Here is a 17,399-nt window from a genome sequence, read left to right as displayed (position 1 = left end):
AGATATGTCCGCGTGGAAGAGGGCCGGGACAGCATATCATTCACTTAACAAACTCTTGACACCATGACTTCACCTATTCCCAGTGGGGTTGTAGCTATGTAGATACTGTAGACAATTTTGGTGGTCATATTAATTATTTGAATGATGCAGTTAGGGTTAGGCCTACAATGCGTTATTAATAAAAATGTAAATTATGATGACTATTAGTAGGCTACTATTACTACTATATTCTGCTGAACTCTTGTGAGATGTAAAATGTAATAGGTTGTTGTATGCCCCCTTTTAACCAAAAATATATTTATTATATTATGTATCTATAATAACACAACAGGCTTTCGAAGGAATTCATTGAGAATAAGATCTAGGGATGAGGGGCTTATTTTATTCCCCCTTGGTTAATGGCCTTTACCTCAGCCTTCACTCTCGCATCAACCCTTTCACACACTCCCTGTTGAGTGGCTATGCAAGTATGCAGGGGCAATGACGTCGCACAAGCCTCTCTCTCACTCCCTTCCTGCTGCATCACAACAGCCGCTAGTAGCTCGAGTAGCACCAGTGACCGGGGGCAGTGTAACCAAGGCTAATTATCATATAGAATAATTCTAGACGTAGAAATACTTTAAAAAACTGTAATACGACTCACCTGCACGAACTGCTTGCATTGCGATAATCTCGTTTGAGTGGTTGGGATATGGCCAGGCCAGAACAGGTTCTGCTCTTGGAGCCTCAGCACGAACTGAAATTCCGAGGTAAGAGGGGAGGGCCCAGCTTGGACATCAAGGGGGGTGGGGGTGGGTTTCTGCAACCAGGGTATGGAGTACTGGCCAACGTTATGGTTACCAAATCGAGGGTAACCTGCAGTACATGATGCGACAATGTGTCCGGTTAATATTTTTGAAAAGCACGTTATAAGGACGAACGCCAGGTCAGCTGCTAGCTCGAGCAATGGACATGACAGCTAGCTAGTTAGCTGGATTAGCTTACGCTGCTAGCCAGGCCTTATTAGACATTTCTCGTGTAGCAACAGTCACCAAGCAGTGTGAAAATGAAAACAAATGTAAATGTTACAATATGGACCAAATATGAAATAAATAATGACAACTGTCATTCAAATATATACAGTGTAGTGATCAGTGGCGGCTATATCCTTAGTAGGTTTAGCTAACAAGCATTAGCCTGGTCTCTGATTGGCTGTGTCTATCAGATTGCCACCCAGCTGGGAGCTGTCAACTAAAATGGAAAAAACAGGCCAACCCTTGTTTCTTCATACACTGGATTGTCAGCTGAAGAGTTGTCAGTTGTAAACGCAACATTGCCAGTCAAACCCTGCTAGTGTTAAACCGTGCACGATCATTGGTACTGGAAACGATAGGGTAGTTTAAAAAATAGTGTTTTTCTTTTCATTTGCTTTAAACGTAACCTAAGACTTACAGCTGAACGAGAATTGTTGGGTTTCAATGTGTCCACGGAAGCAATTCTCGTTCTCCTTTTACACGTTGTTTCAACGTAATGTCAGTAGGGTAGCAGGTATATCATCAGGTTGGCAGACTTTGCTTGGATCACTTAAACCACGTGACCTAAAGATAGGGAGCATCATAACATAATTGTCGGCAGTTTGATTCCAAGTTTGTTTAAGGAAGAATTTAAATTCATTATATCATAATATAAATATGTCCACGAATCACTATTCCACTTTCTGTTGACTTTTTTTTTTTTTTTACTAAAATAATTAAATTATGTGTTTGATATACAGTATTTGCAACATAAGATAAATGCATAAATTACGGTCTCTTGCACCATAATCATCACCAGACAGAATAGATTAACTTCCTTCTGACAATCATGTTGTGATCATTGTACTCAGGCCTATACCTACAAAGAATAGCAAAAGCTTAACATCAGATGTAGACCTACAGCAGTAGTAAATTGGTTCCTCCTAGAAATTGAGCCAGGTTTATGTCATACTTGAATCAACAGCAACAATCTGCAACACATGTTTTACAATGACATTAACATTGATTGTCAGCTAAAATGTTTTTTGATTCAATTTTTATGTGTATAAAATAACATAACATATATTACCCACCCTAATTTCCTGTCCAGGATTAGGCTAATAGAGTATGTCCTATTTTCAGTCAGTTCAGTTCATCTTTATTTTCCCGCAAGGCAAACTCACTTTAGAGCAGAGCACGATAGTACAATCAACAGAGTACGACTAAAAGTCACTATGACACAAAATGCTTCATACAATGCTATAAATACAATTCATACAATTAACCTCAATATCAGAGTTGCCATATTTATCTCTTGTTATGTGCTATTTTATCAGTAGATAGTAGAAAGAAAATAGGGATATCATGATGGCATAAATAATATTGTGGGCAGTTCCAGTTTTACTACTAATTGACAATTTTTGCAATTGTTTTGATAAATGTTTATCACATCTTCAGTTTGATTGCCCACATTTTTATTAGTACTACCAAAAATACTCTTTGACCTTGCCACATAGGCCAGTAATTATGACATAATAACTACTACACCACAATTACAATGAGGCTTATTGTTCGCTTGGTCAACATATACCAATGGACAATCAATCAATGTTTACCTACCCATTAAAGACAGCTAAGGAGATGGGTTATGTTTGTAAATGTCTAACCATATGACTATGATGGGGTTAACGTAGTTAAATATTTTCCTCTGGGGAAAGCCAAGGATTTAGTTGACAGGTCTTTCATACCCATCATCAGAGATATGGTCTGTTGTGCTTTAATACAAGATCTGCTCAACTAATATAATAATGATGCAGTATGCAGTGCAGTCTTCCTTTCATCAATGCCCAACCAATAAATAAACAATTTTAAACTGAGGAGGACAACTAATTGGGTCTCTAACCCAATAAGCCAAATAATTGCACAGAGAGATGTTGATGTTGCTTTTATGACTTTCTTGGTAAAAAAAACGTAAAAATACAAAAAAGTAAAGAGCATGCTATTTAAGGATGGAAAAAATATATAGAGAAGATTGCCCTCAAAAGTGCTGATCTGTTATTCCCTCTTTATGCCCTTTTTCCCCGCCGTTGGACTGTCTTTCAATCCAACTTTCCTCACTTCTGCTCATGTTTACCCACACAGGTCCGTTTTCAGACGTGGTCACCACGACTCTCAAGCTCTCAAACCCTACAGACCGGAATGTGTGTTTCAAGGTGAAGACGACAGCCCCTCGCCGGTATTGCGTCCGGCCAAACAGCGGTATCATCGACGCAGGCACTTCGATCAATGTCTCCGGTAATGAGCCAAAGAGTGGCACGGCAGAGATAAAGACCATGGCAGTTTACACTGCTCTTGGTTCTTTAAAGCCCGGGCCGCCTATCCTTATCTCCTATTGTTTTGAGTACGATATGGTCAGAGTGTCTTGAGGTAGAGGTATTGTGTAAAGTGTTACAAGTCCCAATTATTCGTCTTACAATGCCCAGAAAACAGGAGCACATACAGGTAGTATCGAGCATAGGTACAAGATACTCCTTGTCCCCCTCACCCCCTTGCTCTCCCCCTAACAGACATTTTACACAATCGTGCTAGGTGAAGGAGACGGATACCTTCTCGGGTGTCAATGCTTCACCACTTCTGCTATTTACATGCAAAGACTCCTTTTACAACCCAGCATATCTGGTATCACTTTCAACTTGTGATGGTAGTCACCAGTGGCTTACAATTCTGCACCATCCGATTTGTTTGCCGTTGACATTTATCCACCTGATTAGTCCAATTCAAGACATTGCTTTTAGTCCCATGACAGTAAGCCAAGTCAACCTTGCTTGTCTCATTTCAGTCAAAGTCACAGGGCTCCTATAGGATGTCTTAGGGTGTCTGGTTAAAGTTTCAGGTGATGTATATCAAAATTGCAAACAGCCATGGACCTTAGAGAAACCCTGCAGTATTTGCAGGGGTTTGTTAGAATTTGTGTAATGTGGTCCTATGCCAACTCCTACTGTAAGCTTCTACTTCGTAGTTCCAACCAAATACAACCAGCTCCTGGCCAAACAGCTATGTATCATCCAACACCCATTTCAAACCCAATGCATTGATGCAGTTATGCAGGTACTATTGAAGTTATTTTGCAATAAAGTGTATCAAGCCTATAAACACAAAACAAGTATCCAATTCAAATATTGAGAGCAAGCCATAACACTATTGTCATTGTATGCACATTGTATCCATGTCCTGCTGTGTTCATTCACAAATATAACATGAAGATAAAATACAAAATAGTCCCCTATCCATTAAGAATTTGAACTGAAATGACAGGGTTATTTAAACCCAATATCCAGGCTTAAATTAAGTAACAATCAGCTCTACGACTGCAGCAGATCTCTCACACCCCCTGAAATATGCCCTGCAGTTGAGTCTCCGACTTCTTACTCTCAGCAAAGCAGTATAAATAGCAGTGTCGAAATTTCCTTCTGTCAAAATGAAAAAAGGCACCGCTCTGCCACTGGATACCTACAAATCTTTAATGTGTCATGTGCTGGCTCGGTGGTGGAAGCTTAATTGTTGTTATGCAGTGGAAAAATGATGCGGTATGAACATCTCCACAACCCTTATGTCAACCAATATTGATCCGTTCGTTGGTAAAACTTCAGAAATTCTTGTACATGGAATGTTTGTCCCACAGGGCATCTTAACACTCTCAGTCAGAAAGCCGGGTAACTTTTATTTAAATCATCCTCATTAACATGTCAACGCAGCAGCCATAGTTTCCACGGAGCTCAGTTAAAGTGTGTCCGCACTATGACAGCACAGGAAACGTGTCAGCACAGGAAATGTGTCATTTGCAACAGATTTAGGCTAATACCTATCACCAATTACATGCATTATTTACATTATTATGACATGTCAGAATAACGGGGAAGGATACTTAGTTAATGTTTATTTTTGCCATTCTGCCAGAACAGCTGGTTTCATCATTGAATGGGATTGTATTAATGGAGTATGACTTCTTAATGATGGATGGTAACCCACCAGAATCCCTGGCGGAGATGACAAAACCTACCAGCACCCCTCAAAACTTACCAGCATTGGCTTTGTGGCTGGTGGTTGCTTCCCACAGCGGAATAGATTTGTTATGTTTTTTGATATTTTTTTCTTCTTGCTAATGAATTTTATTGAATGAGATGGACCCATGAGAACACAATCAGAAGTCTGACAGCAGAAGTCCAGGGCTGAAATGCATAATTGGGGAAAAAAAAGCCTCATGGGCATGGCCTATATGGGGTGTTTTACCCCCCGAAGGCCTATGTCTTAACAACTCGTATGTTGATTTTAGTATAGTTTACACTCTCAATTTCTCAGTATGCTGATCTTTGACCACTTTTTCCTTATGAATAGTGATGTACCAGGACGACTTGCAGGGCATGGGTCAAACTTCCCTTTCACGTGCTGTACCATCTGTTCTCTTGGGACACCATTAATTACTTGCTAAAAGGAAACTTCCCATTACCTTCCTTCCCTTTCCCTCTTCATCGCACAATTCATCAAAAACAAACAGCCAGAAAAACATGTCTTGGCTGTGCATGCTGACTACAATTAGCAACTATGACGTTAATGAATGATTGCACTCTGAAGTAAGAATATGAAATACCATCATTAGCATAAGAACCCCTTTTCCGTCGCCTGTTTAAAGTCTTTAGATCAAAGAAAAAAATAATTTCCAGCTTTTTGTTTTCTGGTTTTTCCATTTGACCAAATTCAGACCCTTTTATGCTATTCCGAGTTTTTTTTTCTCAAATAACTAACAAGGCTTCCTGCCTCCATTCCCCAGCATTGTCCCCTCGGACCCAAGGTGGATGGCTGTGCAAATTGGGTCAGACTGCAACAGGACATTCTCAATCTGTTCTTGCCGTCTGTTTCTGGTTTGCAATATTGAACTGCTTTGATTGCTGTAATGGGGCACTGCAACGCAGAGGTTTTCTACTCCAGGGAGAATTGGCACGTACCATATATATGGGAACCGTCCTGGTGGCCACATCTGAGAACTCCAACTCTGACTTTGAAATTAAGAGGTCATTTGTTTCTAATGAAAGCCAAATAGTCACGCACGCATTGCACATTGGGGCTGGCATTGATGTCAAACTGTGCCTATTGAGTTCCAATCTCACTCCTCTTTAACAACAGTAATAAAGGGCAGAAGGGAAAAAAAGAGATCACCGATCAAGAGGCATTTTGGTTCCCTCTTGACAGCGTGGCCGAGACACTCGACATGAGAAAGTGATCATCGTAAATCATCATTACAGCCATAAAATGCCTCTTTGGCCCCTGGATTGACATCAAATAACACACAAGTGACTGAGTGAATTGATGTGGTGATGGATTTAAGTAGTATTCCAACCAAAATGCCTGCTTTCCGTTAGAGCAATGTGTAACATTTGAGATGAGAAGCAACAGGCTTGGATGCTGGCAGAGCCATCACCTCCCTCCCCCACACACACACACACACACACACAAACATCCCTCCCTGTGATATTTGGGGATCCATCACTGTTTTTCCTGTCATGTTAGCATGCACATGGAAGTGAATGATCTCTGCCGTATTTCCCAACAAACGGGGGCGTTTAAGTAGAAGTCCATCCTAGAATCGTTAAGCCTAGTTTTCTGTTTGACAAATCTGCGGGCATTCGATACTCGCTAATTCCTCTTTAGTGTGGAAAGCTGATGTGGAACCGCTGAGGACAGAAAGGATTGTAACTGTAGAAGAGCTCGCTGGGCCTACCGGTAATCACCAGCATTCCTCAAGTATTGGCATTCTGCAGGTTTTCAGTTTTTTCATTCACTAAAACCGATTCTTTCGTAGTCCCCCTGATTGTACCAAATGTGTAAGGAAATGAAAAAGAATATGATAAATAGTGAAAGGAAGCAAGAACAATTTCGGAATGCTGAGATGTCAACTTTTGTATTTCTTTTTTTTTTTCAGTTATGCTGCAACCTTTCGAGTATGATCCGAATGAGAAAAGCAAACATAAGTTCATGGTCCAGTCCATGCTGGCACCACCAGACATGATCGATATGGAGGGAGTGGTAAGTTTTCTCTTTCTTCTCACCTTGTATAACCATTGTCTCTTTTCTCCAGGTATAGCTTTAAAAGTGTTTGCAAGGCATAGGTGATGTGTTGCTAAAATTGTCCAGATGAAATTGCCACATCTTGACCAAAATTTGTTTCCAAGAGCAATAAGCAAATATCTGAACTACAAGGGTACTTTTTAGTACTATATCATAAAAAAATACATTAAACTTAATACACAGAAACAGAATTTGGGCTCTCACTCTTTTACGCCCTTTTTCAAAAGCTGTGATGCAGCTGTAAAAGTATGAATTGACTCAAAAGGAAAAACAAAGAAACAGTGACATTGAGATACTATCTGTGCATGTTTTTGTAAATGAACCTCCACACAAAGTGCAATTAAAAGGGGAGTAAACATTAATTGTGGGTGTGTGTTGGTGGTCCTTCCCTGGCAGAATCGATCATTTAATGTTATGTTTAATGCAATTCAATTATCTGGCTGACAAGTGTGTTGAGGATATGGAAGGGAATCGAGATAAGGGAGTTAGACAACATTAACACATTGCAGGCATAGGGTGTAGTGGTGTGACACTGTTGTGAGGGTCTGGGCCTGTGTGCGGAGGAGAAGGAGCGGTGGTGATAGCAGTACAATGCATAGTACTGAATGCATAGTACCACCCAGTCATAAATCTCTGCTCATTTCTGTTCCACAAGAGATGCAGACCTAGAGAACAACAGGAATGTCCAAAAGCTGTGGTAATTGGCACTTGTTGAATATGATGGTTTCTTTTTGTATATATTACTGGCCCGTTGACATGAAGCGTTTTAACACCAAGAGGCCGTGAGAGGAATGTTGCCCTCATTCGGCAAGGAATCTCATCTTACCTTGGCTCAGCCTTGTGCTGTCGGAAATCTAACAATTTCTTAACTTTTTCCAAGAAACGGTACAGAAATCCTAGTCCATAAGCAGTCGATTTTAATTTCAAATGTGATCATTTATCAACACGTTATTCACTGTTGGACATCCAGGCAGAAATGACTCTAATCATGACCTCTGGGAATGATGTCATTTTAAGAAACAGTGTGAGGTTATTGCAGTGCGAAACAAACATGAAGCTTTACAGATGTTTCAGTTTAGGTTTAATTGAGAGCTGTTGATGTGAGAGCCGTTGAGTTGACCTGTTATCATGCCTGTTGTCATAACGAATCTCCATTTGATGTGTCTCACAGTGGAAGGAGGCCAAGCCAGACGAGCTGATGGACTCCAAGTTGAGGTGTGTGTTTGAGCTTCCAGCGGAAAACGATAAAACGGTAAGCACATGTGCTCCCCTGCTCTCCCTGCTTCATCCGTCGCTCCCATTATTCATCTCTCTCCACCAGGAGCCGGCACGTCACACCGTGGACCGGCTTCACCTTAACCCCTCTGCTGCCAGCGTCCATCGCCTACTCACATTGTTCACCTGTTTTCACTTCGTCCATCGTTCTATTATCACTTCTTCCTTTCCCTCCCTATTGCCAGTGAGACATGAAAGCTAAATAATATTCAATTGAAAATAAATTAAATGCCCACTACGGTGTTCAAAAATAGTTATTCAATACCTTGTCTGAAGGATACCTAACCTAAAACCGTATTTACATTCAATTAAATGACACAGTAAGTGGTTAAAGGAATGACTCTCCGCTCTCTGTCTGTCTGTGTCTGTCTCCGTCTACCTCATCTCTCCATTGAGAGCCCTTCCTCTGTTTATTTACCACACCATGAGGTGTCCATTTGGTTCTACTCAAACCGTAGCTATAGAGACACTAGATCCAAGAGTACAGGCCTTCTTCATCATGGCTACCCACTGTATGCTGGGTGTCATGTGCCTGATAGATATATATATATATATATATATATATATATATATATATATATCCTGGCTGTTCCTAAAGGAGGTCTTTTTCCTCTTGTGTGGCATTCTTTTAAAATAAGAATTTGTTTTCAATTAACATGCTTGCTAAAATACATGTTGATGATGATGATGAATATGCATGTGTTCCATATCCAGAATGAGGAAGTTCAGTGGACATGGTAGCCAATTGTAAATTGAAAAAGTGCATGCCTTGTGAAAAGAAATAGGTTCTCCACATTTATCTTTGACCTATATGCTGTACCTACCTGTACATGTTACTGCAGCATTGTTTGTGTGTACATGCTACCCTTTACCTTGGACAATGGGGAAATGAATACCCCACTCTTTTCAATCAGGAATCACCATGAAGGCATTAACCTGTGACATTATGTCTGTTTTTAACGTCTCTCCCTCCCTCTCTCCCACTCCTTCTCCCTCTCCCAGCATGACATGGAGTCCAACAAGGTGATGTCATCCGGCCTATTGAAGTCCGAGTCCTCCACTCTGTCCATGAAGTCCATGAGCTCCACCCTGGACGACGGGGAGGTGAAGAAGGTGATGGAGGAGTGCAAGCGGCTGCAGATGGAGGCTCAGAGGCTACGGGAAGAGAACAAACAGATCAGGGTGCGTTCTGTTCACCATACGTTCATTTAGCCCCCGCCAAGCTTGTGGAAGGATGTGCAAGATGTTAGACGGTCAGATGTTCTGATAATGGGCCTCATTTATACATTTTTATCTTACAAAAATATTCACAAAGCTCAGAGTTGAATACCTCAAACATTACATAATCCAGGGTATTTACGCAGTCTGCAGATGGAGTCAAAGACTTGTGTCAGTAGCTTTAACAAGTCTTTACATCATACGTCATAACATTCAATATTTGGGTTTATTGTTATTATTGTAGTTACAGTTGGGATGGAATCGACTATGGGATGCTTGACTGACACAAGTTCAGATGCACTAAATAATATTAATGTACTCCCCCATGCCCCTTTGCTGTTAGACTGTAGTAAAGACTGCCAAGCTATAACCAGCCGCAGATCCCTGGGTCTTAAAGCCATAATGCAATTTTTTTGCCCATCGATGAGTACGCCATCAATCACAATCGCCAAAGTTGGGTTTAGTACAGGGCCTTTGGAGTTTGCTGGCGATGAATCACACACGTATATACACACACCCTGCACATGCACACCACAGACAGCCAAGTAAGAGCCCCCCCCCCGACTCCCAGCAGCCCCTTGGACACCCTATCCCCCCCCCCCCTTTCCTCCTCCCATTTAAGTATTGCCAGAGGCAGAATGACTGAGTCTGGGCTTGAACTAACAGAGAACCCCCCCCCCCGGCCCGCGCGCGCGCTTACCCCCACCCTAATCTACAACCCTCCCTCACCGGCCACACATCCACCCAGCACAGCCTCACCCGCTGGTGGGAAGTGAAGTGTGTAAAGTCTTGGCGCCTTTCACTGTCTTTGGGGAGTGAGTGTGTTGGAGATTGAAACAGATCCTGTTTCCTGCTGGATTCTCCAACGTGTCAGTGGCCTTATCTCTTCAACCGGTTAACACTCTCTCCCTCCCTTCCTCCCTTCCTCCCTCTCTCACTCCATTGCCTTTATTTTTTTATTCACTTGTTTTTTATTTCCCCCCCCCCCCCCGTTAGGAGGACGATGGCCTGCGGATGAGGAAGAGCAACATGATGTCGTCCCAGCACTCCTCCATGGTGGTGAAGGAGGAGGGGCTGAGTGTGCGCAGCATGGCCCTCATCGTTCTCTTCTTCGTGGTGGGCGTCATCGTGGGCAAACTGGTCTTGTAGAGCGCCGTGTGGCTCAGACGGCCCCCCTGGGGCCCCCCGGCCAGCAGCATGCATTCTGGAGGGGGTGGGGGTGGGGGTGGGTGGTTGGGGAAAGGGTGGCAAAGGAAAAACCGACAACGGATTAGGGATTTTTGGATCAGAAATGCCATATCAGTGGGTGGGAGGGGCAGAGGGAGGTGTACCAGTTTTCATTCTCATTTATGTATAAAACACACACACACACACACACACACACACACACACACACGCACACACAATTCAAGAAATAGGAGTCATGTCATGAGCAAACAAACCCACCAGGTCTTGCCTCTATGTAGTCGCTACATAATCATTTTGGCTCCCTTCCAAGTTCAGACATACTGGTGATGGTTCCGGGGGTGGGTGTGTTGCCGGGGCTGTGGGGGGGAGGGGGTTCTTTGCGTTGTGAAATTGTAATTTTAATGCCGGTGAGTCAGACCAAGGGAGATTCTAACACTGGCACGGTTGTGGTGGCAGAGACGGAGGAGACAGTCAGCGGGGGTTATTTGCATTGAGTGAATGTTATCAAAGCGCACCACTGTTTCTTTTGCTAAGCAACGGGAGGCCACAGAGCCTGCATACACATAATCCATCCCCCTTACAACTGTACAGTATTTCCAGTGTTCCTTCCTGCTTAACTCTCTTTAAGGAAGGAATTTAGACATTAAAATTCCAGAGCGATGGTAGGGCTTATACATAGGGCTATTGTCAATCAAACTGACTCCTCCAATCAGAGGCTTTGTAAAGACTGGCTCATTTTTGATTGGAGAACAACCTTGCTAAATCTCTCTCTCTCTCTCTCTATATATATATATCTATATCTATATCTATATCTATATCTATATATATAGATATATCTATATATATATATAGATATAGATATATATAGATATATCTATATATATCTCTATCATAATATAAATTATTTATGTTTTATTTTTCTGGCCTATTTCTTTCTTGAACTTAAACTTCTGTTCCCCTCATTCAATGCTCTCCAAGTCCTCGTTTGGAAAAGATTCTTGATTGCATGCATCCACAGTGTTTGATGTGGATTTCTGAAGCTAAATGGGTTATTTTTTATCATTGTGATAACAATGTCTTTCACTGTAGGTTTGCACATCTCAATCCTAATTATTTTATTTTGTTCTGCATTCTTTATTTTTCATAATGTCTGTTGCTCGGATCAAGGCATTTAAGAACACTGCAGCTAACCAAATAAGGGGCTCTTGATTGGTACATTTTAAATAATTTATTTAAGTATTAGGTTGATATAAGTTATCATTCTTGTGACCATTGGTTACTAGGATGTTTGAAGTGGCAGTGTTGTGTGTGTGTGTGTGTGTGTGTGTGTGTGTGTGTGTGTGTGTGTGTGTGTGTGTGTGTGTGTGTGTGTGTGTGTGTGTGTGTGTGTGTGTGTGTGTGTGTGTGTGTGTGTGTGTGTGTTTAAGCCACAATCGCAGTCTGTATCCAAGGCTTTATTCGCCGAACTACTCTTGACCTGGACACTTTTTTTTGTCATGTTTGTTAGTTTTTTCCTCCCGAGCCATGCATCTGTCATGATACTGTTGAGTATGGGCCGTGTGACACGGTATCCATGGTGTTGGGGCGTGCCCAGCGAACTGTATGAGTGCTCCTGCTTACCATGCAGCACTTCATTCACCGTGACGGTTTCATCCACCACTGCAGTTGAGGTCTGTTTAATTTAAGATGTATTGAGGTTGAAATACTTGTCTTTTATTTGAAGTGATTTTATTTGGGGGTGGGGGATTTTAGAGGGACCATCTTGGGACATTTACCTCTCAAATGTCAAAGAATATATATATATAAATATACATATATATATACAAATTTGTTCTAATTTGCATAACAATGTGCATAACACCAGGAAAGATTGAGAAGAAGGTGGCAGTTTAGAGCCCAGAAATGGTGTTCCATTCTGCATTATTTAAGTGAAAAAGAAAAGTTTAAAGTATGTTGTCCCATCACCTAAGCTTGACACAAAAAGATGGTTAAAACCAGAAAGGGTGACGATGTCTTCTGTCTAAATAAAATAAATAAAAAAGATCTGCGGTTTAGGTTCGTACATGTATGAGGGTGTGTGGGGGAGGATGCAAAAATAGACAGATTTGTTTCTCCTGTATCTGTGAAGGGGTTTTATTTTCTAATCACTATGAGGATGTCTTCCTGCTTGGACGTGGAGGGCATGAGCAGTACATTACCTACGTTTTTTTGAATGTGAACAGATGCCAGTCAAATAGGAGCTGTCTTTAATTCAAATTCTGATTAAGTTTGTTTAGGTTTTTACCTTTGGGACAGGGCCTACCAGATGGTTAGGTTTTGCCACATAAGGCATTGCCAAGGAAAGTTTTAAGCATTCATGGACATGATTTGAATGTCACATCCCTGTGATTACCAAACTAAATTATCCAATACTTTCTTAATTATCCCCCCCCCCTTCCCCAATACTGTAACATATTGATTTGGTACTCCACAGTTAACAATTAAGGGCAGTTACTAGCTGATTTGGATGCTTATTTGGGTGTATAAAAAAATAACACTACACTGGCCTATCCTGGACTCTCAGACCATCACCGTGATCACCATAAGCAGTCGGGCAACTGTTTTGTATGTAAGTAAATAAATAAATATGTCTATCTGAGAAGAAGAATATTCCTAGTCAAGTTGTCTCTGGTGTATAAAAAAATCTACCCAACCTTGTTGGACTATGTAGCATCTAAATAAATTAAGTAAATAAAGCCCCATACATGACCTTGTACGTTCTTATTTCCGTTTGGTTTATGAGTCTGTCAACGCATGGCCGGGTCCAGCAGCCACAGAGGTAATGAGGTTGGGTCAGGGCTACCATTGTCTGAATAACTACCTGTCTGTTGGGGAAGGGTCTCCAAATATGCAGAACAAAATCCTGTTATCAATGGCTTCTATCCCAGTTACTCTCATGCCATTTGGCTAAGCCCACAAAAATGTGAGCTCTTTCTATAAAGATTGTGTGAATGGAAAATTTGACACAGTCACATTTTCAAACAAAGCATAGTTGAGGCCCTCCTGGGGAAGATAAACCATAGCTAGATCCCTCCTTGTAGAGATGGACGGAAGCGGGCCCTCTTGGTGAAGATGGACCCTAGCTAAAGGGCTGTCCCTCCTGAAAAGAGGGGCCGGAGCTAGGGCCCTTCTGGTAAAGAGTGGCCGTAGCTAGGGCCCTCCTGGTAAAGATGGGCCATAGCTAGGGCCCTTATGGTAAAGATGGGCCGTAGCTAGGGCCCTCCTGGTAAAGATGGGCCGTAGCTAGGGCCCTCCTGGTAAAGATGGGTCGTAGCTAGGGCCCTCCTGGTAAAGATGGGCTGTAGCTAGGGCCCTCCTGGTAAAGATGGGCTGTAGCTAGGGCCCTTATGGTAAAGATGGGCTGTAGCTAAGGCCCTCCTGCCTAATGACCAATGGTGTGGTATGTGCCCTCATGTATCCATAATATAGCCATGAGTCAACCACACAGCCCTGTGCATACACACACATGTGCTATAATCATCTGAAGATAGCATGGAAACCTGAGAATCGTCACCACCGCTTTTGTGAGACAGTCATGTCTGTATCACAGTCTTCAATTTCACACAATTTCCTATCACTGCCAGACCCAAACCTCAACCCTAATCCACTTTGTTCACAAGCTCAAGGAGGGAGCTTTAACAAGGCAGTAGTCACTTATGAAAGCTCTCGCCTTGTGCTTGAGTTGGCAGCCGTACCGTTTTCGACAGGATTAAACTGTTACTAGCGGGTAATGAATTGTACCTTTTGGCTTTTTACATCTGCAGCTGTGTTGTCGTATAAAAATGTACTTGATTCATTTAGTGTTGGTGTATCTGTAACAACCAGTGACGGTTGCTGTCTGCACCTCGCAGCAGTGGAAGAGGCTCTGGACGAGGTTCTGTTGGTGGGTCTGTTGGCCCCCCCCGGGCTTCACCTGGACCCGGTATGTACGCTGCTCAGAGTTAGCTGTTTGGCTTGGCCAAGGTGGGACACAGCTGGATATTCAACCATGGAAACAGCCCAATATTCATTGAAATGTTTGTAATCTGCTGGGACATGACTCGTGTCCAAGGTAGATCGCAAAGGAATGTCGCAAAGCGGGGCCTTCTGAGGATGAAGCTACAGGGCTTGGGGGTTCCGACTCTTGCCTGAAGAAAGTTCAGGAACCAGGAGGGAGGTTGGTTCAAAAAACGTTTGTTTTATGTATTCAATTCAAGCTCACTGAGGTAAAACGGTGTGCCCAAGGGAGCAGTTGGCTGGCTGGCTATTAGCTTACTGCATTGCCTCATCATCTTTTAGAAAATAGTAGGTTTTCTCCAATAAGGTTGACCACACTTGCCGCCAGACTCTAGGCCAGGGAATTTGTAATATCTGGAGCGAGTCAGAAAGCCTACTTAATGAATTCATATTATTTCACACCATTTGCATGAGCTGCACAAAGTGTACTACAGGAACTTCACTATAGTGAACTGGCAAACACCCCCCCCCCATTCCTCTCCACCACAATGGTCTACACTGAGTAAGATTAAAAAAAATAACATTCTGCATCCCTTGTCACAGTAGTATACATCCAGAAACCATTTTCATCACATTTGCCTTTGGAGACGGACTGATATTATATTCATATTTTGATGAAATAGCCTTTGGGTAAAGCTTCTCAGAACAAGTGTTCCACTGGACTCATTTAGCACCTAGATAAGTCAAATATCTCACAGATTTTCTCCTCCGCCCACAAGCCTCTGGTGGCCTGTGGAAGAACTCTTGATAGGCCAACCTCTAAGTCCGGGGCTGACTGAATTGCTCTTGCGGCAAGCCAGAAGGTTTGGAGGGACGTCAGCTGGAGAGATGACAACTGGCAGACACGCATGAAGTGTGGGAGGAAAGCCCCGCAGCAACTCTCTGCAGCCATAAGCTTCTCAATCATTTGTGTGATCGTAACCTCAGAAGAGATACTTTGGAGTGGACCATCTGATTTGAGACGAACCGAATCTAATAGATATTGCTTTCACGATAGTCATTCCGTCAGGGGCACCTTGTATTTTCAATAGGGTGATGGGGGAATATAATAGATGATATAAAACGTTTAATATACTGAAATATGGAATGTAGTTGAACAGGTTTTGTATAAAACTTGAGTTATAAGTAAGTTAAGTAAATCAGTCTCAGTAATTACTAGAATGGCTCCTTTGCACCAACCTGGTATCACGCGATTTCGTGCTCATGCTCAAGAACGTTAATCTATTGAATCACGTCCCAGAGGCATGATTGTCTGACAATGTCTCTCTCTCTCTCTCTCTCTCTCTCTCTCTCTCTCTCTCTCTCTCTCTCTCTCTCTCTCTCTCTCTCTCTCTCTCTCTCTCTCTCTCTCTCTCTCTCTCTCTCTCTCTCTCTCTCTCTGTTTCGTTTAGTCCAGCACAAATAAGTCTGCATGGGTCAAAATGCATGGGTTTACATTTTGTTCCGTGTAGCACGAAAAAAGTCGGACAATCGTGCTCTGGGACACGATTCAATAGATTAATGTTTGTGCACATGAGCACAAAATCGCGTGATACCGGGTTGTTTGCACATAGGCCCCGACTTTGAGTATTTCTATGAGGTAGTTATTCAAATTAGTGTTGGACAGCTCAAACCTCATTAAAGTTGACTTTGCACTAGCACTAATGTAATAAGTATTGTCCACTGACCTATCTATCACCTGACTACCTTCACATGCTTTTCATATGTCACAATCTGGCATGGTTTACCGTATTCGAACCCATCCGGCCACCAGAAAGAAAACTATCCGGGGGTCTGGCTGGCCATCAAATGAACGAGGAGTCCATTTGTAGCCCATCCCTAGAGCTTGCACTGAGTCAGGCAAGAAGACGTTCATGTGCTCTGCCCCCCTCTGCCTGGATTAGCCTGCAGAAAGAGCATGAGCTACATGACAACTAATCATCAATCAATATGAATTTAAAGAGACGGGAACACTAACTATTCACAATTGCCAGTGTTCAAACTAATACTATTTTTTTGGTGTGTCTTCAATCTTGTGTTTTGTCTATGTTGTAACTACCAGGACGGCTGCCTTCCTTAGCCAAGTCTCTTGAAAAATTGATTGTTAATCTCAAGGGCTCAAGGACTGACATGGTAAAACATGGGTAAAAAAAAAAGAAATATGAAATAATGGGCTCAGTTGGGCTCGAATGTGGGAGAAGGCTGAGCACAACATTGTGTCGCGTGCGTCCAGATGAGAATGAGGTCACCCCGATATAAGGTTTGCGTGCTGGGGTTTGGCCCCACATCAAACTTGCCTGTATGCTAACCCTGCGCCGCCATAACACACCGCTTTGCCCAATTAAATTCATAGCCAAGAAGAACGGACAATTTTAATACCAATTACTTTATCCAAGACCACCAGATGTATGGCTGATGTGATCTTATATCAGGCCACTGTAGCTAATAGTCTTATATTGGTCTTTTTCTCAAAAGGTCTTCAAATAAGAACGAGTGAGAAAGGGAGGCAATTTTTAAAACTGTTACTACTAGACTAATATTATTCACATAACATTGTTGTGTGCGTGTGTGTGGAAGAACTGCATGTTA

At 42.3% G+C, this 17,399-nt stretch overlaps 1 protein-coding gene across 1 annotated transcript; it reads left to right on the top strand.

Moving 5' to 3' along the window:
- Positions 1-529: 529 nt before the first annotated feature.
- Positions 530-13,549, top strand: vapb (VAMP (vesicle-associated membrane protein)-associated protein B and C). Its single transcript, XM_084463667.1, has 6 exons — positions 530-749; positions 3,135-3,287; positions 6,970-7,073; positions 8,287-8,367; positions 9,393-9,572; positions 10,605-13,549. Exons 1-6 carry the CDS (start codon positions 692-694, stop codon positions 10,755-10,757), a joined length of 729 nt encoding a protein of 242 aa, XP_084319793.1. The 5' UTR covers positions 530-691; the 3' UTR covers positions 10,758-13,549.
- Positions 13,550-17,399: the final 3,850 nt, after the last annotated feature.

This window comes from Micromesistius poutassou (genome assembly GCF_964030765.1).
Source record: "Micromesistius poutassou genome assembly, chromosome: 2".
Lineage (NCBI taxonomy): Eukaryota > Metazoa > Chordata > Actinopteri > Gadiformes > Gadidae > Micromesistius > Micromesistius poutassou.
Note: the sequence above shows the minus strand (reverse complement) of the source record. Positions and strands in the feature narration are given on the sequence as shown.